We start from the raw sequence: 18,415 nt of genomic DNA on the forward strand, positions 1-18,415 counted from the left end.
TTTTTAATTACTATAGCCAGAATTTTTAGTACAATATTGAATCATAGTCATGCTAAGGGACATCCTTGTTTCACCCCTGATATCATTGGGAAGGCTTCTAGATTATCTCCATTGCATATAATGCTTGCTGGTGTCAATCCATGCAACTCTTTTCCACTTGATAGCATGAGATTGACACAGGACCTCCAATCAATGGACTTAAGGCTTCTTTATACTTTCTTCTGACATTCTAAGGTTTCTAATAAACTCATAAACTATCAGTAATCTCTCTTGTACCAAATAAAAAGTCAATTTTCTTTTTTATTTTTTAAAAAATAATATTTTGATACAGTATCTTCATTTGTAATTCTTAGTTTATAATGAATTATAATGCATTCATATTCCCTTTGAACTTTTCCATTACCTTCTGGGTGACATTCATTTTTAATACTCTAGAACTAGGGGTGGCTAGGTGGCGCAGTGGATAAAGCACTGGCCCTGGATTCAGGAGTACCTGAGTTCAAATCCGGCCTCAGACACTTGACACTTACTAGCTGTGTGACCCTGGGCAAGTCACTTAACCCCCATTGCCACGCAAAAATCAAAAAAACAAAAACAAAAACAAAAAATACTCTAGAACTAGAGGAAATAGTGAAGTTTACTCATCTTATTATTTATACTTCTTAATAATATCTAGTGCTTAATATAGCATACAGAACAAAGTGCTTGATAAATTGTTGATTTACTGATCTCACAACTTCTTGTTTAAATCTATTGAGTTCAGGTTGCCACCAAGGACTTGAATTAGAGATATTTTGACATATTTAATGTGTCTAACATCTAATACTGTCTAGTTTATAGTTTATCATTCAGGATTAAGGTACTTTTCACTTAGTACCAGATTACTAACATATATCATTTTTTTAGGAACTAAGAGTTTCATATTTTAACTGTACATTTATACTATATTAAAAAAAAAAAAGATTGATTCAAGCTCTATACAAAAGTTTTGCTTTTTTTGCTTGAAAATGGTCATCTCCCACAAAGGTATACTCCCTGTAAAATCAATTAGCAAAATATATATTTAGAAGAATCATCAATTAGTAAAGGTCTCAAAACAATTGTAAAACCTAAAAATTCATAAAAATTTAATTGGAAATCATATTAAAAGATTTGGTAGTACAGGATACATTCTTCCCTTCCTCCTTCTCTCTGTCCTTCCATTACCCCATCTTCTATGAACTAAATATATTGCTTGTTCTCTATTCATCCTGTCTCTGTTCATCCTGTCTTTGCATGTTTGTTTTATTTTGGTTTTGGTACCTCTAGTTTCATTGTCCCCTTAATACTCTCTGCTACCTTCTTTGGTGATCATATATTCCCCCATAACTTTAGCTATCACCTCTACAGGAATTACTTTCTGTCTTCATTTACCCTATGATCACATCAAAGAGGATGCCTTATTTTTCCAAAATTATTCTCCTTGCTTCCAATTTGTGCCTTAGTTCATGCCATTCCCTATGAACCCAATATACCAATAGCATTAAATGTCAATATCCACAATTGGGCTTTTTCTTTCTGACTCTCAGTACATCACACCTGTTCTTGGTAATTATTTTCTATTTCAGATTATACTTCTCGGTGTATGTATTATCTTCTACTATTTAGATCATAGCCTGAGGAGGTCAGGGATTGGTCTCCCATTTTAACTTGTTGTCATTATTGTCATTTTCATTTTTGTTGTTGTTGACATCTCCCTAAGTTCCAGGCACCGTGTTTTGCACATTTTTGGGGTGAGGGAGGAAGTGTGGATGACATCACTGCCCCAAACAAAAACACTCTGTCCACCTTCACCACTATATGTGGTGAATTCTTTATATCAAGAAATGAGCTATTATCTTCCTTTTGTATTTGCAACTCCTCGAACTCAGCAATGTCCTTGGCACATAACCAGTCTTAAAAAAAAAATATATATATATATATATATATATATATATATATATATATATATATATATATATATATATATATATATATATATGCCTCTCTTTGTCAGCTTGTCAGAGAAGATTGGCCACTCCTACTGAGCAGCTGAATTTCAGAATGTTGCTTGAGAAGTTAAGTGATTTGCCCTGGTTGTCATAGCCAATAAATGTGAGTGAAGGGACTTGAATCTAGCAAGGGATGAGAGTCAAAGGTCAGCCATCTATGTGCAGAGTTAAGTATTTGCTTTTTTTAAATGGTTCTTAAACTACAATTGTGTACTTTATCATTTCTAAATAATAGATAACTCATTATCACTATTATCAGTTAATTATTTATCATCTACACACCTATCCATCTATCTATGTATCCATGTATATATTTGCATATGTGACAGCTAAGTAGCTCAGTGGATAGATGACTAAGCCTGGAGAGAGAAAGATGAGAGTTTAAATCCAGACACAGACTCTCACTAGCTGTGTGACCCCGGGCAAGTCAATTATCTCTGTTTTACTGGAGATCTACTGGAGAAGGAAATGGCAAAACATTCCAGTATATTTTGCCAAGAAAATCCCACAGAGGGTCAGGAAAAGTCAGACACAATTGAATGACTGAAAAATACCAACAATATATATGTGTGTATATATATATATATATATATATATATATATATATATATATATATATATATATATATATATATATATATATATGCAGGGGGAAATGCTTATTGATATTCTTTAAACAAATAGCTCTCTAGTACTGTGCATAATTTGTTCAATCTCCAAACTCTTAATGATAACATTAGAGTTGTTATATATATATATATATATATATATATATATATATATATATATATATATATATATATATATATATATATATATATATATATATATATATATATATTATTAAAGAACCCATTTAGTTTGGTTTCAGAATCATGAAGGGCAGAGGAAGTAAAAGGAGTTTCCTTAGTACCCAGTGATGGAGATGCTGCCAAAATATAATTTAGTCTGGGCTGTTTTCATCCTAAACTATTTCCAATTTTCCCCTGTAAGTTTTAATAAAATACAAGGCTATGGATGCCCCAAAGGGTAATCCTACCATGGAAAGACAAAAGACAAATTCATCTTATGTCAGCCAGTTGACTCTGGGCCCATAAGGATATAGAGAACTCCCAATGAGGAACTCCTTGTATCAATGCAGAATAGAACCTGCTCAGAAAATTATAATAAGAGTCATTGAAGGCACTGAGTAGTTGGGAGACTTGTCCCAGGACACAAGCAGAATGTGTAAAGACTTGAATTCATGTCATTTTTTTCTTCTCTACTGGTTTTCTCACCAAGACACCACACTCGCTTTTAACTCTTTTTTTCTTTTAATTCTTACTTTACAGGAGATTTACATTTAGTAGCACATATAGGATAAAGAAATCAAGGCAGGTTAATAGCAAGAAAAAAAATTAAAAACCTTATCGAGGAGCTGAGATTGGTATCAGAAATGTGGCCTCTCTTTCCAGAGATTGTTTTCTCTAGGATTATAGGATAATAGGATCTGCTAATAGAATGACAGCCAGAAATGAGATATCTTGTAACATTTCAGGTTATATATAAAAGGGAATGTGGCCAATACTTTATGTCCATTTTGTTCAAAGAAAGAGTTTCCTAAATTAGAATGAGCTACATGGAGGGTACTATGCCTGGCACTGAGCACTTCTTGAAGTCATTTCTGGATGACATTGACACAGCTTTGGCAGAGCTTTCCATAGTTGGCATATTTTGCGAATTCTAGCAAGAGCCACTTTGAACACTTCCTAGTTTGTGCAATGTCACTTTCTGTTGAAATCCAGGCATTGATCTTCTGCCACTTGCCCTATGACTCTTTGCCACCTTATTTGCCCCTCGAGGATCCTCATAAAGATGCTTGGATAAATTCGTTTTAATCAGTGGAAAGAGGAATTACAGTGGGCTGCCATAGTTGTTGTAATTACTTGGCAAAACAAGCCAGCATAGAATAAATTGTGAATGCAGCCTTGTTCCACTGCTACTAAATGCTATTTTAAAAAGCTCAAATATCTGAGAGATAGGGCAGAGCAGTAATTAGAGTGGGGTGACAAGGGCAGGGGATCCCTTAATGGGTTGTATACTTCTCCCAGAAAAGGCCTGCAGGCTATCCTTTACCAGTCCATGTTCCATGAGGGTTGGAAAAGACAAATCCTTGGAGAAGAAAAGGAAGTGGAGTCCTGGGACATCTGAGTAGAGGGGAGGCATGAGAAGGACCAGGCTTGGCAGTCTTCCTGCATAACTACCCTTGGACAAACCTCCTCTACTTCCTGGTTGTATTTGTCCTACTGTCTAAAGAAAGTGAGTGCTAATGGAAACTTTTGTTCTCCCCTTAAAATGGATAATTCCTCATGTATCCCTATTAAACTAAGATGAAAATTCCTATTTCTGAAGGGCACAATTTATGATTACACAGAAAATAAGTAGAGAGGATGGATTCTTTTTTATTTAATTTTATGGCCTATGACAGATTGTTACATTAGGAGCTACTCTACTGTACTCACTCATTATGTGGTGGTAGATCTTTGACAATGTGAAAAAGAGAAAAAAGATCTCAGTCCTTATACTATGGGATGCATTATTTCCCTATATTCAAGAACAAACAGGATAACAAACTAATTCTCTTATCAAATACAACCTAGATGAAAACTCATATCATCTTTCTCCATCATTAGAAAATATATAAAGTCCCTTGAGGTTTCAAAACAGACAAGAGCAGATGATAGAAGTGCCTTCTATCTTCATCCTGCCAAGAACAGTTTTGTTGCTGGTAAATATTCAGGAGAGACCAAAAAAAAAAAAATGGAGATCAGGAAATCTCTTTAAAAGGCCCATGACTCTTTTAAGGCAAACTGTGATGAACACCTAGTCTGACAACTCCCAGATTTACAGATACTGAAAATAGAAATTGAATTTATTCACGGGAGAAAACTCTGTATGGACAAATTCATCCAAAGAGCATACCACATAACTAAATGATTGTTCAAGGTCAAGTTTTCAAATAAAAGGGGATTGGTCTTTGCATGGGTTTGGGTGTCCTGTAGTTTGTTAATGATTGGTGCGTGCACATAAAGAACTTTGGAGGGAGGTGCTAGGTGGCACAGTAGATAAAGCACCAGCCCTGTACTAAGGAGGACCTGAGTTCAAATCTGGCCTCAGACACTTGACCCTTAGAAGCTGTGTGACCCTGGGCAAATCACTTAACCCTCATTGCCCTGCCCCCACCCCCAAAGCAAAAGCACTTTTGAAATGTTTGACAGGTTCATGTCATGTAAGTCAAGTCAAAGAGTATTTATTGAGTGCTTACTATGTGTCAAGCACTTTGCTAAGCAATGACTTTACAAAGAAAGACAATGCACTAAAAAATGAATGCCCTTGTAGATAAACTTCTGATTTCTTAAATTCCAAATTTGTTTAATCTATATTTTATGGTCAAAAAATCATTTTTTTTTTGTTGTTTTCCCTTCTTTCATCCCCCAGCCTGGCCCAGTTTTCATTTTCTAGGAGGTTACCACAATGCCAAATTTAAAATAACAGCTCCAAGCTTCTCTCTAGAATCTTTTTTCTTGGCTTTTCCATCCTCTCATTACCACATTTCACTTGCCAAACTTTTGTAAAAATATATCCAGACTGGCAATCGTTAGTTCTTCCATTGGTCTGAGTATATCCAGTCAAGGATGGGAAGTTGCCCAGTGATTGATTAAAGGGTATAAATATTCTGCAGCTATTGACATCACCTGTGTGGAGCTGAACTCAAGCCAAGTCCATTTTTCTGGGAATCCTTTGCCTAGAGACATTAGTTAAGCCAAGCAGAGTTAAGATCAGTAACCATGACTATGTTGAAATATCCAGATCTTCCCAATGAATCTTTCAATAAAGCCTATACCAAAAAAATAAACTGATGACTATTCCATACTAAGTCAAAACATGGGAATGCTCTGTCACAGTAGTATGACATGAAAACAACTACTGCAAGAAAAACAGATGTTTGATCAATGCTTTTTATCTAAGGTCCATCAGTCTAGCTTTAGCTTATAAAGTGTGCTTTACTGGATCTCTCCTTCTCGCCCTCGCCCTCTCTCTACACACACACACACACACACACACACACACACACACACACACACACACACCACCCCATACACCCCTTCTGACAGGACTCAGAAACTACTTAATAATACTTTCTTGGTCATAACTGAACAGAGAGCCTCCCTTCCCCATTCAATGAGAAATGTTATTAGAATTTTTTTTTTAACCAAAGCATTTGAAGAAAAAACTAGCTTTAAAGTACAACGGAATCAAAATGAGGGAAAAGAGTTTGTTCATAGATTGTACTGAAGCTTTCAACCTATAACTTAACTCCCAGCCTATGTCAGAATGATCTTTGATGAAACCCCATCCTTTGGCCATAATTACAAGTGGCCAGAGTACTCACCATTTTTACTTTCTTCATCAATGGCGACTATTGTTGCAGGTGGGCCTCCCCGTGCCAGCTTACAATCTAAAAGTGTGGGAAAAGAAAAAAAATCTATAACTTCATCATTCAAAGAACTCAAGCTCATATTGGTGGCTGATAAAATTCATATCCTTAGCAAAAATGCATAACATATGAGAGTCTTTTAGCATGGAATCTCTCACAACCTACATCCATGCCTTACCACATCAGAACATGAGCCACTCAACATAGGATAAGCCAATTCAGATCTGGCTGTCAAGACACCAGCAGGGACCAGTGTTGAGCAGAAGTCCTTCAGGACAGAGATAATGGGATGGTAATTTAACCCAAAGAAAGAACATAAAGGGATGATTAACAGGGATAAATTGTAATTAAAGCTTCACAACAGAAACAAACATAATTGGAATTTAATTGTGATAAAGGATCTAATTAAAGAGAGTGGAGAGAATTCTAATGATGCTCCGTGGAGGGATGCAACAAAGACAGACAAGCCATGTGGAGGAGGTTGGGTCGGGTGTGTCGTCATCTTACCCTCGTACTGCCAGTCTGGAGTCAAAAGTTAGAGTCATCAATGGAAGCAGGGCAGAATAATGCAAGAAAGGAAGAAAGAAAGAAAAAAAAATACATGTGTATATATTTGGAGAGATTGAAAGATATAAAAAGTAGTAGACAATAACTGATTAATCTATCAAAACTCCATTCTAGAGTGGTGTACGGAGAAAACAACATTGAATTCTGTAAATTCTAGCACGTTTTGAACACACTCACTAACCCATTAAGGACATAGGATTAGTCTCTTTAAAACATGGTAATGGCTTTCTAAATTACTAGCACTATGTTCACACTTGGCTTGTCAAATGGAAAAGAAAAACTGTTCTTACGAAGAATATTACATTACTAGCAACATAGTTGCATTTTTTTCCCCTTAAGTCAGGTTAAGTTACTGAATAAAGCTAATGACTAATTAGTTTTGTAGACCTTGATAATGTCCTGCAACACATCCCAGGGGACTCAGGAAGAGAATACCAACAGCTTCAACAGACCCGGTAATTAAAATGTAAAGGCTTTTCATAGAAGAGAACAAAAGTCCCTTTCCAAGTCACAGAACAAGAGCTGATTCTCAGCTGTGACTCAGGGCACTTCATTCTCCTGTCTGCAATGCCAGGCAGAGTAAGGGGGATAGCTGCTCATTCATCCTTATATGAAAGAATTCAGGGACATTGATTTTGTGAATGAACTTCAGAATTTCATGTTGTTTTCCCACCTATATTTCCAGGATCACTTCATATAATACCTTTACCAGTACTCTTAACTCAATGTATCTTAGTCTGCTATTTGTTTACCATATTGAGCACACTACTTCCTACATCCATGCATTTATACAAGTTCTGTCTCATTCCTGGAATGTAAATCTCACTCACAAATGACTTACCATCCCTTGTTTCCTTCTATGATCATCTCAGGTATTACTTTCCCAAATCAACCCAGTTGTTAGAATGTTTGCCCTCTTAAACTGTTTTAAGCTATAGATTAAATTGTTTAATGTATAAATTTTGTTCTACTCTTCTACAAGATAATATAAGTTCCTTGAGGGAAGCGACTGCTTAGTTTTGGTTTACATGCTCCCAATACTTGGTATGTAAAATAGGCAAAGTACAGCAATGTAATACAATACTCTACAGTATAATAAAACACACAAAATCTCAGTATGGTAAGAATTATTATTGAGTTAAGATGAATTAAAGTGATTCCAAAATTCATCTTTCCTTTCTTTTCATTTTTAAGCACAAAGTATTAAAGGTTATGATTTATCAGCCATCTTTCTGGGTAGACTCTCACCCAAGTTATAGCTGGCGGTCAGTATCTCTCTAGCTCTAGGCATAACTTCACCAGGGTCACACAGCTAGTAATTGTCTGAGGATGGATTAAAACTCAGGTCTTCCTGACTCCTCATCCACTGAGTTATCCACTATGCAACTTAGCTTCCTAATAGCAAGCGACTTTTATCTGGAGCTAAGGGACCACATAGATCTATGTACAAAAAGCTGGCTACAGAGTCAGGAAGACCTGGCTAAAGTCTTGCCCCTGGCATATACTGACTGTGTTTTTCCCAGTGAGTCATTCATCTCTCAGTGATGCAGGGTGTTCTCTCAAACTTTTACAAAGAACAGAAAGGTGGAGGTCTAGGAATAGAAAAATTTGATTTGAGTCAAAAGGACTTGGGTTCAAATCCCACCTGTTTCACTTATTCCCAATGTAACCTTAGGTAATTCAATTAACTTTGTTTTGTTTCACTTTGCTTTTTCCTCTTCTTTCCACCCTCTGAATCTTACTTTTCATCAACATACAGATATGTATCTTGTAGGTACCTATTTATTTTCACCATTACAAAGTAAACTCCCTGAGGCAAGGAAAGTTTTTGCATAACACAAAACCTGGAGTATATACTTGGTGCTTAATTAAGGTTGGCCATTTGATTGATAGATTTTCAAAATGAGGCTGAATTAGATGACCTCTCACTTTCCCTTGCACCTAAATCAGCAATCCTATGATTTCCAAATGCCAATCTGCAACAAAAGAAAGTATTTGCACAATCTTCTACCAATGACATAATAGGCCTAGGCCAAAATTAATTAGCAAACTAATAAATAATTAAATGATGAAATGATAGATCCCAAAATAATTGCTAAAATATGGTATTTTATCATGAATTGATATAAAAATGACTTTTTTAAATTGCTATCATCACCCAAAATAAACTATAGGTTTATACGTGCCTGAGGTCACATTTGAACTCAGGTCCTCCTGAATCCAGGGCCAGTGCTTTATCCACTGTGCTACCTAGCTGTTCCCTAATAATTTTTTTTTATACTAGATTTTTTTTTGAAACCGTATAGATTTATCAAGCCTGTTTCTTGCCAATATTTTTATATAATTTGCATTAATTGGAAAACTGCTTATTTTTTATTTCTAATTTTAATGAAAATGTTTTCCTTTAGTGATTTTAATTTAAGTTAAGCTTCATAACTAATTAACTCATCTGGAAAAAGAAAGAACTAAAAAATTTAGATGGGGGCAATTTACCCCTCAGTGTTTCATGTTTCCAAAAAATCTCTACTTAACAGAAAATGGATACATTCCATGAAAGCAGGAAGAAAGAGAAAGGTTCTATAGCTCACTCTGTGTGTATGTGTGTGTGTGTGTGTGTTTGTGTGTCTGTGTCTGTGTCTGTGTCTCTGTGTGTGTTTGCATTGATGGTCTTTTTCGTGGCCCATACCTAAAGACATCTAACCTGGAGACCCGATAGAAGAGGTGCCAAACAAAGAGTTAAGGACCTTCCCCAACTTGGAACTAGCTCTTGTCTCAAAAGCCAGATTATGGGGCAGCTAGGTGGCACAGTGGATAAAGCACCAGCCCTGGATTCAGGAGGACCTGAGTTCAAATCCGGCCTCAGATACTTGACACTAACTAGCTGTGTGACCCTGAGCAAGTCACTTAACCCTCATCGTCTCCCCCCCCAAAAAATGCCAGATTATTACTGATGTCTAGAGCACAGAATACATATTTAAATCAAGCCTCTGGATGGATTCTGAAACTACAGAACATGCAAAGAGAGAGACATGGTCTTCCAACTAGAGATAATTTAGAACACTTCAGGAAAGTTCAGTCTGACTCCGGCAAAAGGGAGGGCAGCAGCCCAGAGCGGAGGGGGTTGGGGCAAGTCAGCAGGAAGCTGTGGGCCACAGCCAAACAAATGAGGCCCCTGGATCCTGGATCAAAACTCTGGTGGCCCAGCAGGACAGTGGAAAAACCTACCTGTACCAGCGGAGAGGGCAAATTGCCAGCTGGAGGGCCACAAACAGGATAGGCACGACTAGGCCCACTGATCCTAGTGCGATCAGGAAGTGCAGGGTGGGGGAACTGCAAACACCATAAAGGCCTCAGTGTGAAAAAAGCCAGTGACACAGCACCTATACCCCAGCAAAAGAAGCTCAAAACAGGGACCCTGGTGCCCCCACAGCAGACCTCAACTTAAAAAATAAATAAATAAGCTGCAATAATGAGTAGAAGCAAAAAAGAGCCCTCTCCATTGAAAGCTTCTGTATCAACAGGGAAGAGGCCAATACAAACTCAGATGAGGACAATACCCTCAAATTGTCTACATGTGAAGCCTCAAGAGGGAAGGTGAATTGGTCTCAAGAACAAAAAGCCTTCCTGGAAGAGCTCGAAAAGGATTTTTAAAATCAATTGAGAGAGGAAGAAGAAAAAATGGGGAGAGAAATGAAAGCAAAACAAGAAAACTATGAAAAAAGAATCAGCAGCTTGGAAAAGGAAGCACAAAGATTGACTGCAGAAAACAATGCCTTAAAAAATTCATCTGGCGAAATACAAAAAAAAAAGGTACATAATCTCACTGAAGAAAACAATGCCTTAAAAATTAGAATTGGACAGTTGGAAGATAAGGAATCCATGAGACACCAGGAATCAGTCAAGCAGAATCAAAAGAAAGAAAAAATAGAAGAAAATGTGAAAAATCTCACTGGAAAGACAACTGATCTGGAAAACAGATCCAGGAGAGAGAATTTGAGAATCATTGGACTGCCTGAAAGCCATGACCAGAAAAAGAATCTAGACACCATATTCCAGGAAATTATTTAAGAGAACTGCCCTGATACTATAGAATCACAGGATAAAATCATCATTGAAAGAATCCACCAATCACCTACTGAAAGAGACCCCAAAAGGAAAACCCCAAGGAATATTGTAGCCAAATTCCAGAATTATCAGGTGAAGTAGAAAATACTACAAGCAGCCAGAAAGAAGCAATTTATATATCATGGAGCCACAGTCAGGATTGTTCAGGACCTGGCAGCTTCAACATTAAAGGACCGCAAGGCTTGGAATATGATATTCCGGAAGGCAAAGAAGCTTGGATTGCAGCCAAGAATCTATTGTGGTAAAATATGAAAGTTTTTAACAGTCGGTTAGGATAACTGAAAGACGCCAGTTTTTCAAGGACCACCCTTTTGGGGAGGAGATGAACAGTCCGCCTGCTGCGCATGTCAGACTGCCTGGCGGGTTTTTTGACTTCCGGGGTGGAGAGAAGGGGAGTAGCCTTTTTGCCGGCTTGGCGGGACTCCTGGCGGCGCGGCACAGACGGTCTGACTCACTCCAAAGGTGGCCTAAATCGGTTTGGTGAGTTTTTATAAGGAACATAGACTAAGCCTAGATTTAAGACGATTTGTACTGTATTTCTATTTTCCTATCCTTCTAATCAACAACACCTTATATACAATAAAGGCTCTATCTAGAAAACCAGAAGCTTCTTCCATTTACTAGTCTGGGAGATAAATTAAGGGAAGGGTTAAGTAGGGGAGATTTATGATCTAATATCCAATTTTAAATCTCACACTATTACCCAGCAAAAAAGGGCATTCTCTTTCAGGGGAAAAGATGGACATTCAATGACATTGGGGACTTTCAATCTTTCCTGATGAAAAGACCAGAACTGAATAGAAAATACGATCTTAACATACAAGACTCAAGAGAAGTTTAAAAAAGTAAACAGCGGGGGAAAAAAAAGTTACTCAATTAGGTTAAACTGTTTACATCCCTACATGAGAAGATCATACTCACAACTCTTAAGAATTGTAAATGTATTTGGGCAGAGAGAAGGACTTGACACGGAGGGGATAAATATAAATTGTCTTTGATATGAGGATGCAAAGAAAATTACGGGGTTAAAAAGGGAGTCTAAGGGGAGGAGAGGAAAGGGGAGGTGGAATGGGGTGAATTATATCATATGAAGAGGTGAAAAAAAATCTTATTACAATAGAGGGAAAGAAAGGAGGGGTGAACATTGTTTCAACCCTACTCTCATTAGATTTGATTCAAAGAAGGAATAACATATACATTCATTGGGATAAAGAAACTTAGCTCATTCTTTAGGGAAGCAAAAGGGGAAGGGAAAGGGGGTGACTGATAGAAGGGAGGACAAAAACAAGGGAGAAAAGGGTAAAGAAAAGGGAGGGGGGTGATAAAAAGGGAGGGCAGACTGGGGGAGGCAGGGGTAAGAAGCAAAACGTCAGTGAGAAGGAATAGGGTGAAAGAAGGGGGGAAAAGTACAAAGGGGGTAAATAGAATGGAGGGGAATAGACAGTCAGTAATAATAACTGTGAATGTGAATGGGATGAACTCTGCTATAAAACGTAAGCGAATTGCAGAGTGAATTAAAAAGCAGAATCCTATAATATGCTGTTCACAAGAAACACATTTGAAGCAGAGAGATACACACAGAGTAAAGGTCAAAGGCTGGAACAGAATATATTATGCTTCAGCTAAAGTAAAAAAAGGCAGGGGTAGCAATCCTAATCTCAGACAAAGCACAGGCAAAAATAGATCTCATTAAAAGAAATAACGAAGGAAATTACATCTTGCTAAAAGGTAATATAGACAATGAAAGAATATCAATATTAAATATGTATGTGCCAAGTGGTATAGCATCCAAATTCTTAGAGGAGAAGTTAAATGAGTTACAAGAGGAATTAGACAGTAATACTATACTAGTGGGGGATCTGAATCTCCCCCTCTCAGAATTAGATAAATCTAGCCAAAAAATAAATAAGAAAGAAGTGAAAGAGGTGAATAGATTACCAGAAAATTTAGACATGATAGGTGTCTGGAGAAAAATTGAATGGGGATAGAAAGGAATATACCTTTTTCTCATTAGTACATGGCACATTTTCAAAAACTGACCATGTATTAGGGCACAAAAACATCATAGTCAAATGTAGAAAGGCAGAAATAGTAAATGCATCCTTCTCAGTTCATGATGCAATAAAAATTACATGTAAGAAAGAGTCAGGGAAAAGTAGAATGAAAATCAATTGGAAACTAAATAAATTCATTCTAAAGAATGAGTGGAGGGGCAGCTAGATGGCGCAGTGGATAGAGCACCGGCCCTGGAGTCAGGAGTACCTGAGTTCAAATCTGGCCTCAGACACTTAACACTTACTAGCTGTGTGACCCTGGGCAAGTCACTTAACCACAATTGCCTTACTAAAATAAAAAAATTTAAAAAAAAATTAAAAAAAAAAAAAGAATGAGTGGGCCAAACAACAAATCATAGAAACAATCAATAACTATATCCAAGACAATAACAATAATGAGACAACATACCAAAATCTATGGGATGCAGCCAAAGCAGTGCTTAAGGGAAAATTTATAGCTCTAAATGGTTACATGAATAAAAAAGAGAAAGAGGAGATTAATGAGCTAGGCATGCAACTTAAAAAGCTAGAAAAAGAACAAATTAGAAATCCCCAATTAGATACTAAACTAGAGATCCTAAAAATTAAAGGAAAAATTAATAAGACTGAAAGCAAAAAAACTATAGAATTGATCAATAAAACTAAGAGCTGCTTTTATGAAAAAAAACAATAAAATAGATAAAATATTGGTTAATTTGATTAAAATAAAGAAACAAGAAAACCAAATTTCCAGTATCAAAAATGAAAAGGGTGATGTTACCACCAATGAAGTGGAAATTAAATCAATAATTAGGAATTATTTTGCCCAACTCTATGCCAATAAATTTAATAATGTAAATGAAATGGATGAATATTTACAAAAATACAAACTGCCCAGGTTAACTGAAGAGGAAATAAAAATCTTAAATAAACCCCTATTAGAAAAATAAATTGAATAAGCCATTAATGAACTCCCTGAGAAAAAATCCCCAAGGCCAGATGCGTTTACAGGTGAATTTTACCAAACATTTAAAGAACAATTAATTCCAATATCATACAAAGTATTTGGAAAAATAGGTGAAGAAGGTGTTCTACCAAATTCGTTTTATGACACAAATATGGTGGTGATACCAAAACCAGGCAAAGCAAAAACAGAGAAAGAAAATTATAGACCAATTTCCCTAATGAATATTGATGCTAAAATCTTAAATAAGATATTAGCAAGGAGATTACAGCAAGTGATCACAAGGATAATATGCTATGACCAGGTGGGATTTATACCAGGAATGCAGGGCTGGTTCAACATTAGGAAAATGATTAACATAATCAACCACATAAATAAAAAAACCAACCAAAATCATATGATTATCTCAATAGATGCAGAGAAAGCTTTTGACAAAGTACAGCACCCATTCCTAATAAAAACACTAGAGAGTTTAGGAATAGGGGGAGCTTTCCTTAGAATAATAAACAGTATCTACCTAAAGCCATCAGCAACTATTATATGCAATGGAGATAAATTAGAGGCCTTCCCAGTAAGATCAGGGGTGAAACAGGGATGTCCATTATCACCCCTATTATTTAATATTGCCCTAGAAATGTTAGCTTTAGCAATCAGATAAGAGAAAGGAATTAAAGGAATTAGAATAGGCAAGGAGGAAACAAAACTATCACTCTTTGCAGATGATATGATGGCATACTTAAGGAATCCTCGAGAATCAAGTCAAAAATTACTTGAAACAATTAACAACTTTAGCAACGTAGCAGGATGTAAAATAAATCCACATAAATCATCAGCATTTCTATACATGACCAACAAAGTCCAGCAGCAAGAGATAGAAAGAGAAATTCCATTTAATGTAACGGTAGATAATATAAAATACTTGGGAATCTACTTGCCAAGACAAACCCAGGAACTCTATGAACACAATTACCAAACACTCTTCACACAAATCAAATCAGATCTAAATAATTGAAAAGATATCAGTTGCTCATGGATAGGCAGAGCTAATATAGTAAAAATGACAATACTACCTAAATTAATTTACTTATTCAGTGCCATACCAATCAGACTACCTAAAAATTATTTTATACAGCTAGAAAAAATAATACCAAAATTCATCTGGAAAAACAAATAATCGAGAATATCAAGGGAAATAAGAAAAAAAATACACAGGAAGGTGGGTTAGCGGTACCAAACCTGGAGCTTTACTATAAAGCGGCAGTCATCAAAACTATCTTGTACTGGCTAAGAAATAGAGTGGAAGATCAATGGAATAGGCTAGGCACAGGAAACACAGTAGTACATGACACTAGTAATGTAGTGTTTGATAAACCCAAAGACTCCAGCTTCTGGGATAGGAACTCAGTATTTGACAAAAACTGCTGGGAAAACTGGAAGATAGTATGGCAGAAATTAGGCATAGACCAACATCTTATACCTTATGCTAAAATAAGGTCAGAATTTAGACATAAGAGGTGATACCATAGGTAAATTAGGAGAGAAAGGAATAGTCTACCTTTCAGACCTTTGGAAAGGAAAACAGTTTATGACCAAACAAGAGATAGAGAATATTATAAAATGCAAAATGGATGATTTTGATTAAATTAAAAAGGTTTTGTACAAACAGAAGCAATGCACCTAAAATTAGAAGGGAGGCAGAAATCTGGGAAACAATTTTTATGGCTAGTACTTCTGATAAAGGCCTCATTTCTAAAATATATAGGGAACTAAATCAAATTTAGAAGAATCCAAGTCATTCCCCAATTGAGGAATGGTCAAAAGATATGAACAGGCAGTTTCTGATGAAGAAATGAAAGTTATCTATTCCCATATGAAAAAAATGCTCTAAATTACTAATGATTAGAGCGATGCAAATTAAAACAACTCTGAGGTACCACCTGACACCTATCAGATTGGCTAAAATGACAAAAAAAAAAGGAAAATAATAAATGTTGGAGAAGCTGTGGAAAATTGGAACACTAATGCATTGTTGGTGGAGCTGTGAATTGATCCATCCATTCTGGAAAGCAATTTGGAATTATGCCCAAAGGGCTGTGAATCTATGCATACCCTTTGACCCAGCAATACCACTTTTGGGTCTTTTTCCCGAAGAGATCCTGGAAAGGAGAGAAGGACCTACATGTACAAAGATATTTATAGCTGCTCTTTATGTTGTGGCAAGGAATTGGAAGTTGAGGGGATGCCTATCAATTGGGGAATGGCTGGACAAGTTGTGGTATATTAATATAATGGAATACTATTGTGCTGTAAGAAAACGATGAACAGGAGAAGTTCAGAGAAACCTGGAGGGTCTTGCGTGGGCTGATGATGAGTGAGATGAGCAGAACCAGAAGAACACTGTATACAGTATCATCAACATTGTGTGTTGACCTACTGTGATGGACCATATTCTTCTCACCAATGCAATGGTACAGAAGGGTTCCAGGGAACTCATGATGGAGGAGGATCTCCAAATCCAAGGGGGAAAAAAAAAGGACTGTGGAGTATAGATGCTGAATGAACCATACTATTTCTTTTGTTTTCGGTGCTGTTGTATTTCTATTTTGGGGTTTTTCCTTATTGCTCTGATTTTTCTCTTATAACATGACTAATGAAGAAATATGTTTAATGTTATTATATATGTATATATAAATAAACATGTATATATGTGTGTGTATGTATATATGTGTGTATGTGTATGTGTGTGTATGTATGTGTGTATATGTGTGTATGTGTATATATGTGTGTGTATGTATGTATGTATATATATATATATATATATATATATATATATATATATATATATATATATATATATATATATATATATATATATATATATATATATATATATATATATATATATATATATATAAACACCTATATCAGATTACCTGCTGTCTAGGGAAGGGGGGAGGGAGGGGAGGGAGGGAGAAAAATCTGAAATTGGAAAGCTTGTATAAACAAAACTTGAGAATTATCTTTACATGTAACAGGAAAAAAATAAATAAAATACTTTATAAAAGTCAAAAAAAAAGAAGAGAGAGAGAGAAGAGGGAGGGAGAAAGGAAGGAAGGAGGGAAGGAGGGAAAGAAGGAAGGAAGAAAAAAAGCATGTCTTTAGGCCTCCTAGTTCTCCTTTATCTTATCCTCCTTCTCCCTTTTGAATCAAAGTCCATTCTCCTTGATCATCCAAGGTCCCAGAGCTTCTATTATAAAATCCTGAATTTAAAAAAAAACAAAAAAACATTGGCCCAATATCTTCCTTCATATCAATTGTTCTCTCTCTGTCCTATTTTTTCAGGCATTTCTATCTCTATTCAGGGATAGAATGGTGAGTGATTAATCAGAGGAAAGCAAAAACATTAACAAACTTTACAACAGCAATCCAAGAGTGGAATGGCCCAGCATGGGAGGTAGTAGGAATTGCCTGTCAAGAGCTCAATTTCCACCCGGCTTCTCCCTATCATAATTCATATTGAATAAGTGAGAGCTAGCTCAGGCTGACCTCTTTGGCCTTGTAAATAACAGACATATAATAAATGTTTATTGGATTGAAGATTCTGCACTGGATCTGAGCTGTACCATTGTCCACAGGTTATCTCATGAGACCATATTTTCAGTCACCCCACGAAATCAGATTTCACTTCAAAGACTTCCATTGGACTTGGGAAATTCAGTTTGAATGCCTCATTATAGGGCATAGCTATTATTAAGCAGCCATACGATTAGAAAGTAGAGAGCTGCAAATGAGAAGCTATTCTGAATACAGAAATGGGGTCCAGGAGGAGATTGGGCTTTTCTGTAACTCAGAGGAAACTATAAACCTGTTTCAATCAAGCAAAATTAAGTACAAGGAGAGGACCAACTGGAGCCTGCTTTCTATTTCTACAGAAAATTTTACAATGGGATATTCTTGAAAATAGTCATGTAAAGCTCAGTCCTCTATTTTAAGAGGATTGGCAACAAAAGAACAAAAAGCTGGGGTCTAACATGGGTTTTTCTTGATATTTTATTTTATTTGTCCATTTGCAGTTTGTTTTTCTCTCTTTCCCCTATGAAACAATCCTGTTTTAAGTCTTTCCGGAAAGACAGCTGTTGACTTGGAGTCAGAATGAGAGTAAGTGCCCCTTTTACTTGAAGGTCCCAGACTTTCTCAGGTAAAGGCAATCCCTTCTACA

At 36.3% G+C, this 18,415-nt stretch overlaps 1 protein-coding gene across 1 annotated transcript in view; it reads right to left on the reverse strand.

Moving 5' to 3' along the window:
• The window catches only part of PCDH15 (protocadherin related 15), a 2,141,593-nt gene that overhangs the window by 828,937 nt on the left and 1,294,241 nt on the right, over positions 1-18,415 (reverse strand). Inside the window, exons 6-7 of the mRNA XM_043982395.1 lie at positions 7,015-7,029; positions 6,463-6,528 (exon numbers count right to left, since the gene is read on the reverse strand). Of these exons, the coding sequence (XP_043838330.1) occupies positions 6,463-6,528; positions 7,015-7,029 (81 nt within the window). The remainder of the gene's footprint in view (positions 1-6,462; positions 6,529-7,014; positions 7,030-18,415) is intronic.

Source organism: Dromiciops gliroides, chromosome 2 (assembly GCF_019393635.1).
Source record: "Dromiciops gliroides isolate mDroGli1 chromosome 2, mDroGli1.pri, whole genome shotgun sequence".
Taxonomy (NCBI): domain Eukaryota; kingdom Metazoa; phylum Chordata; class Mammalia; order Microbiotheria; family Microbiotheriidae; genus Dromiciops; species Dromiciops gliroides.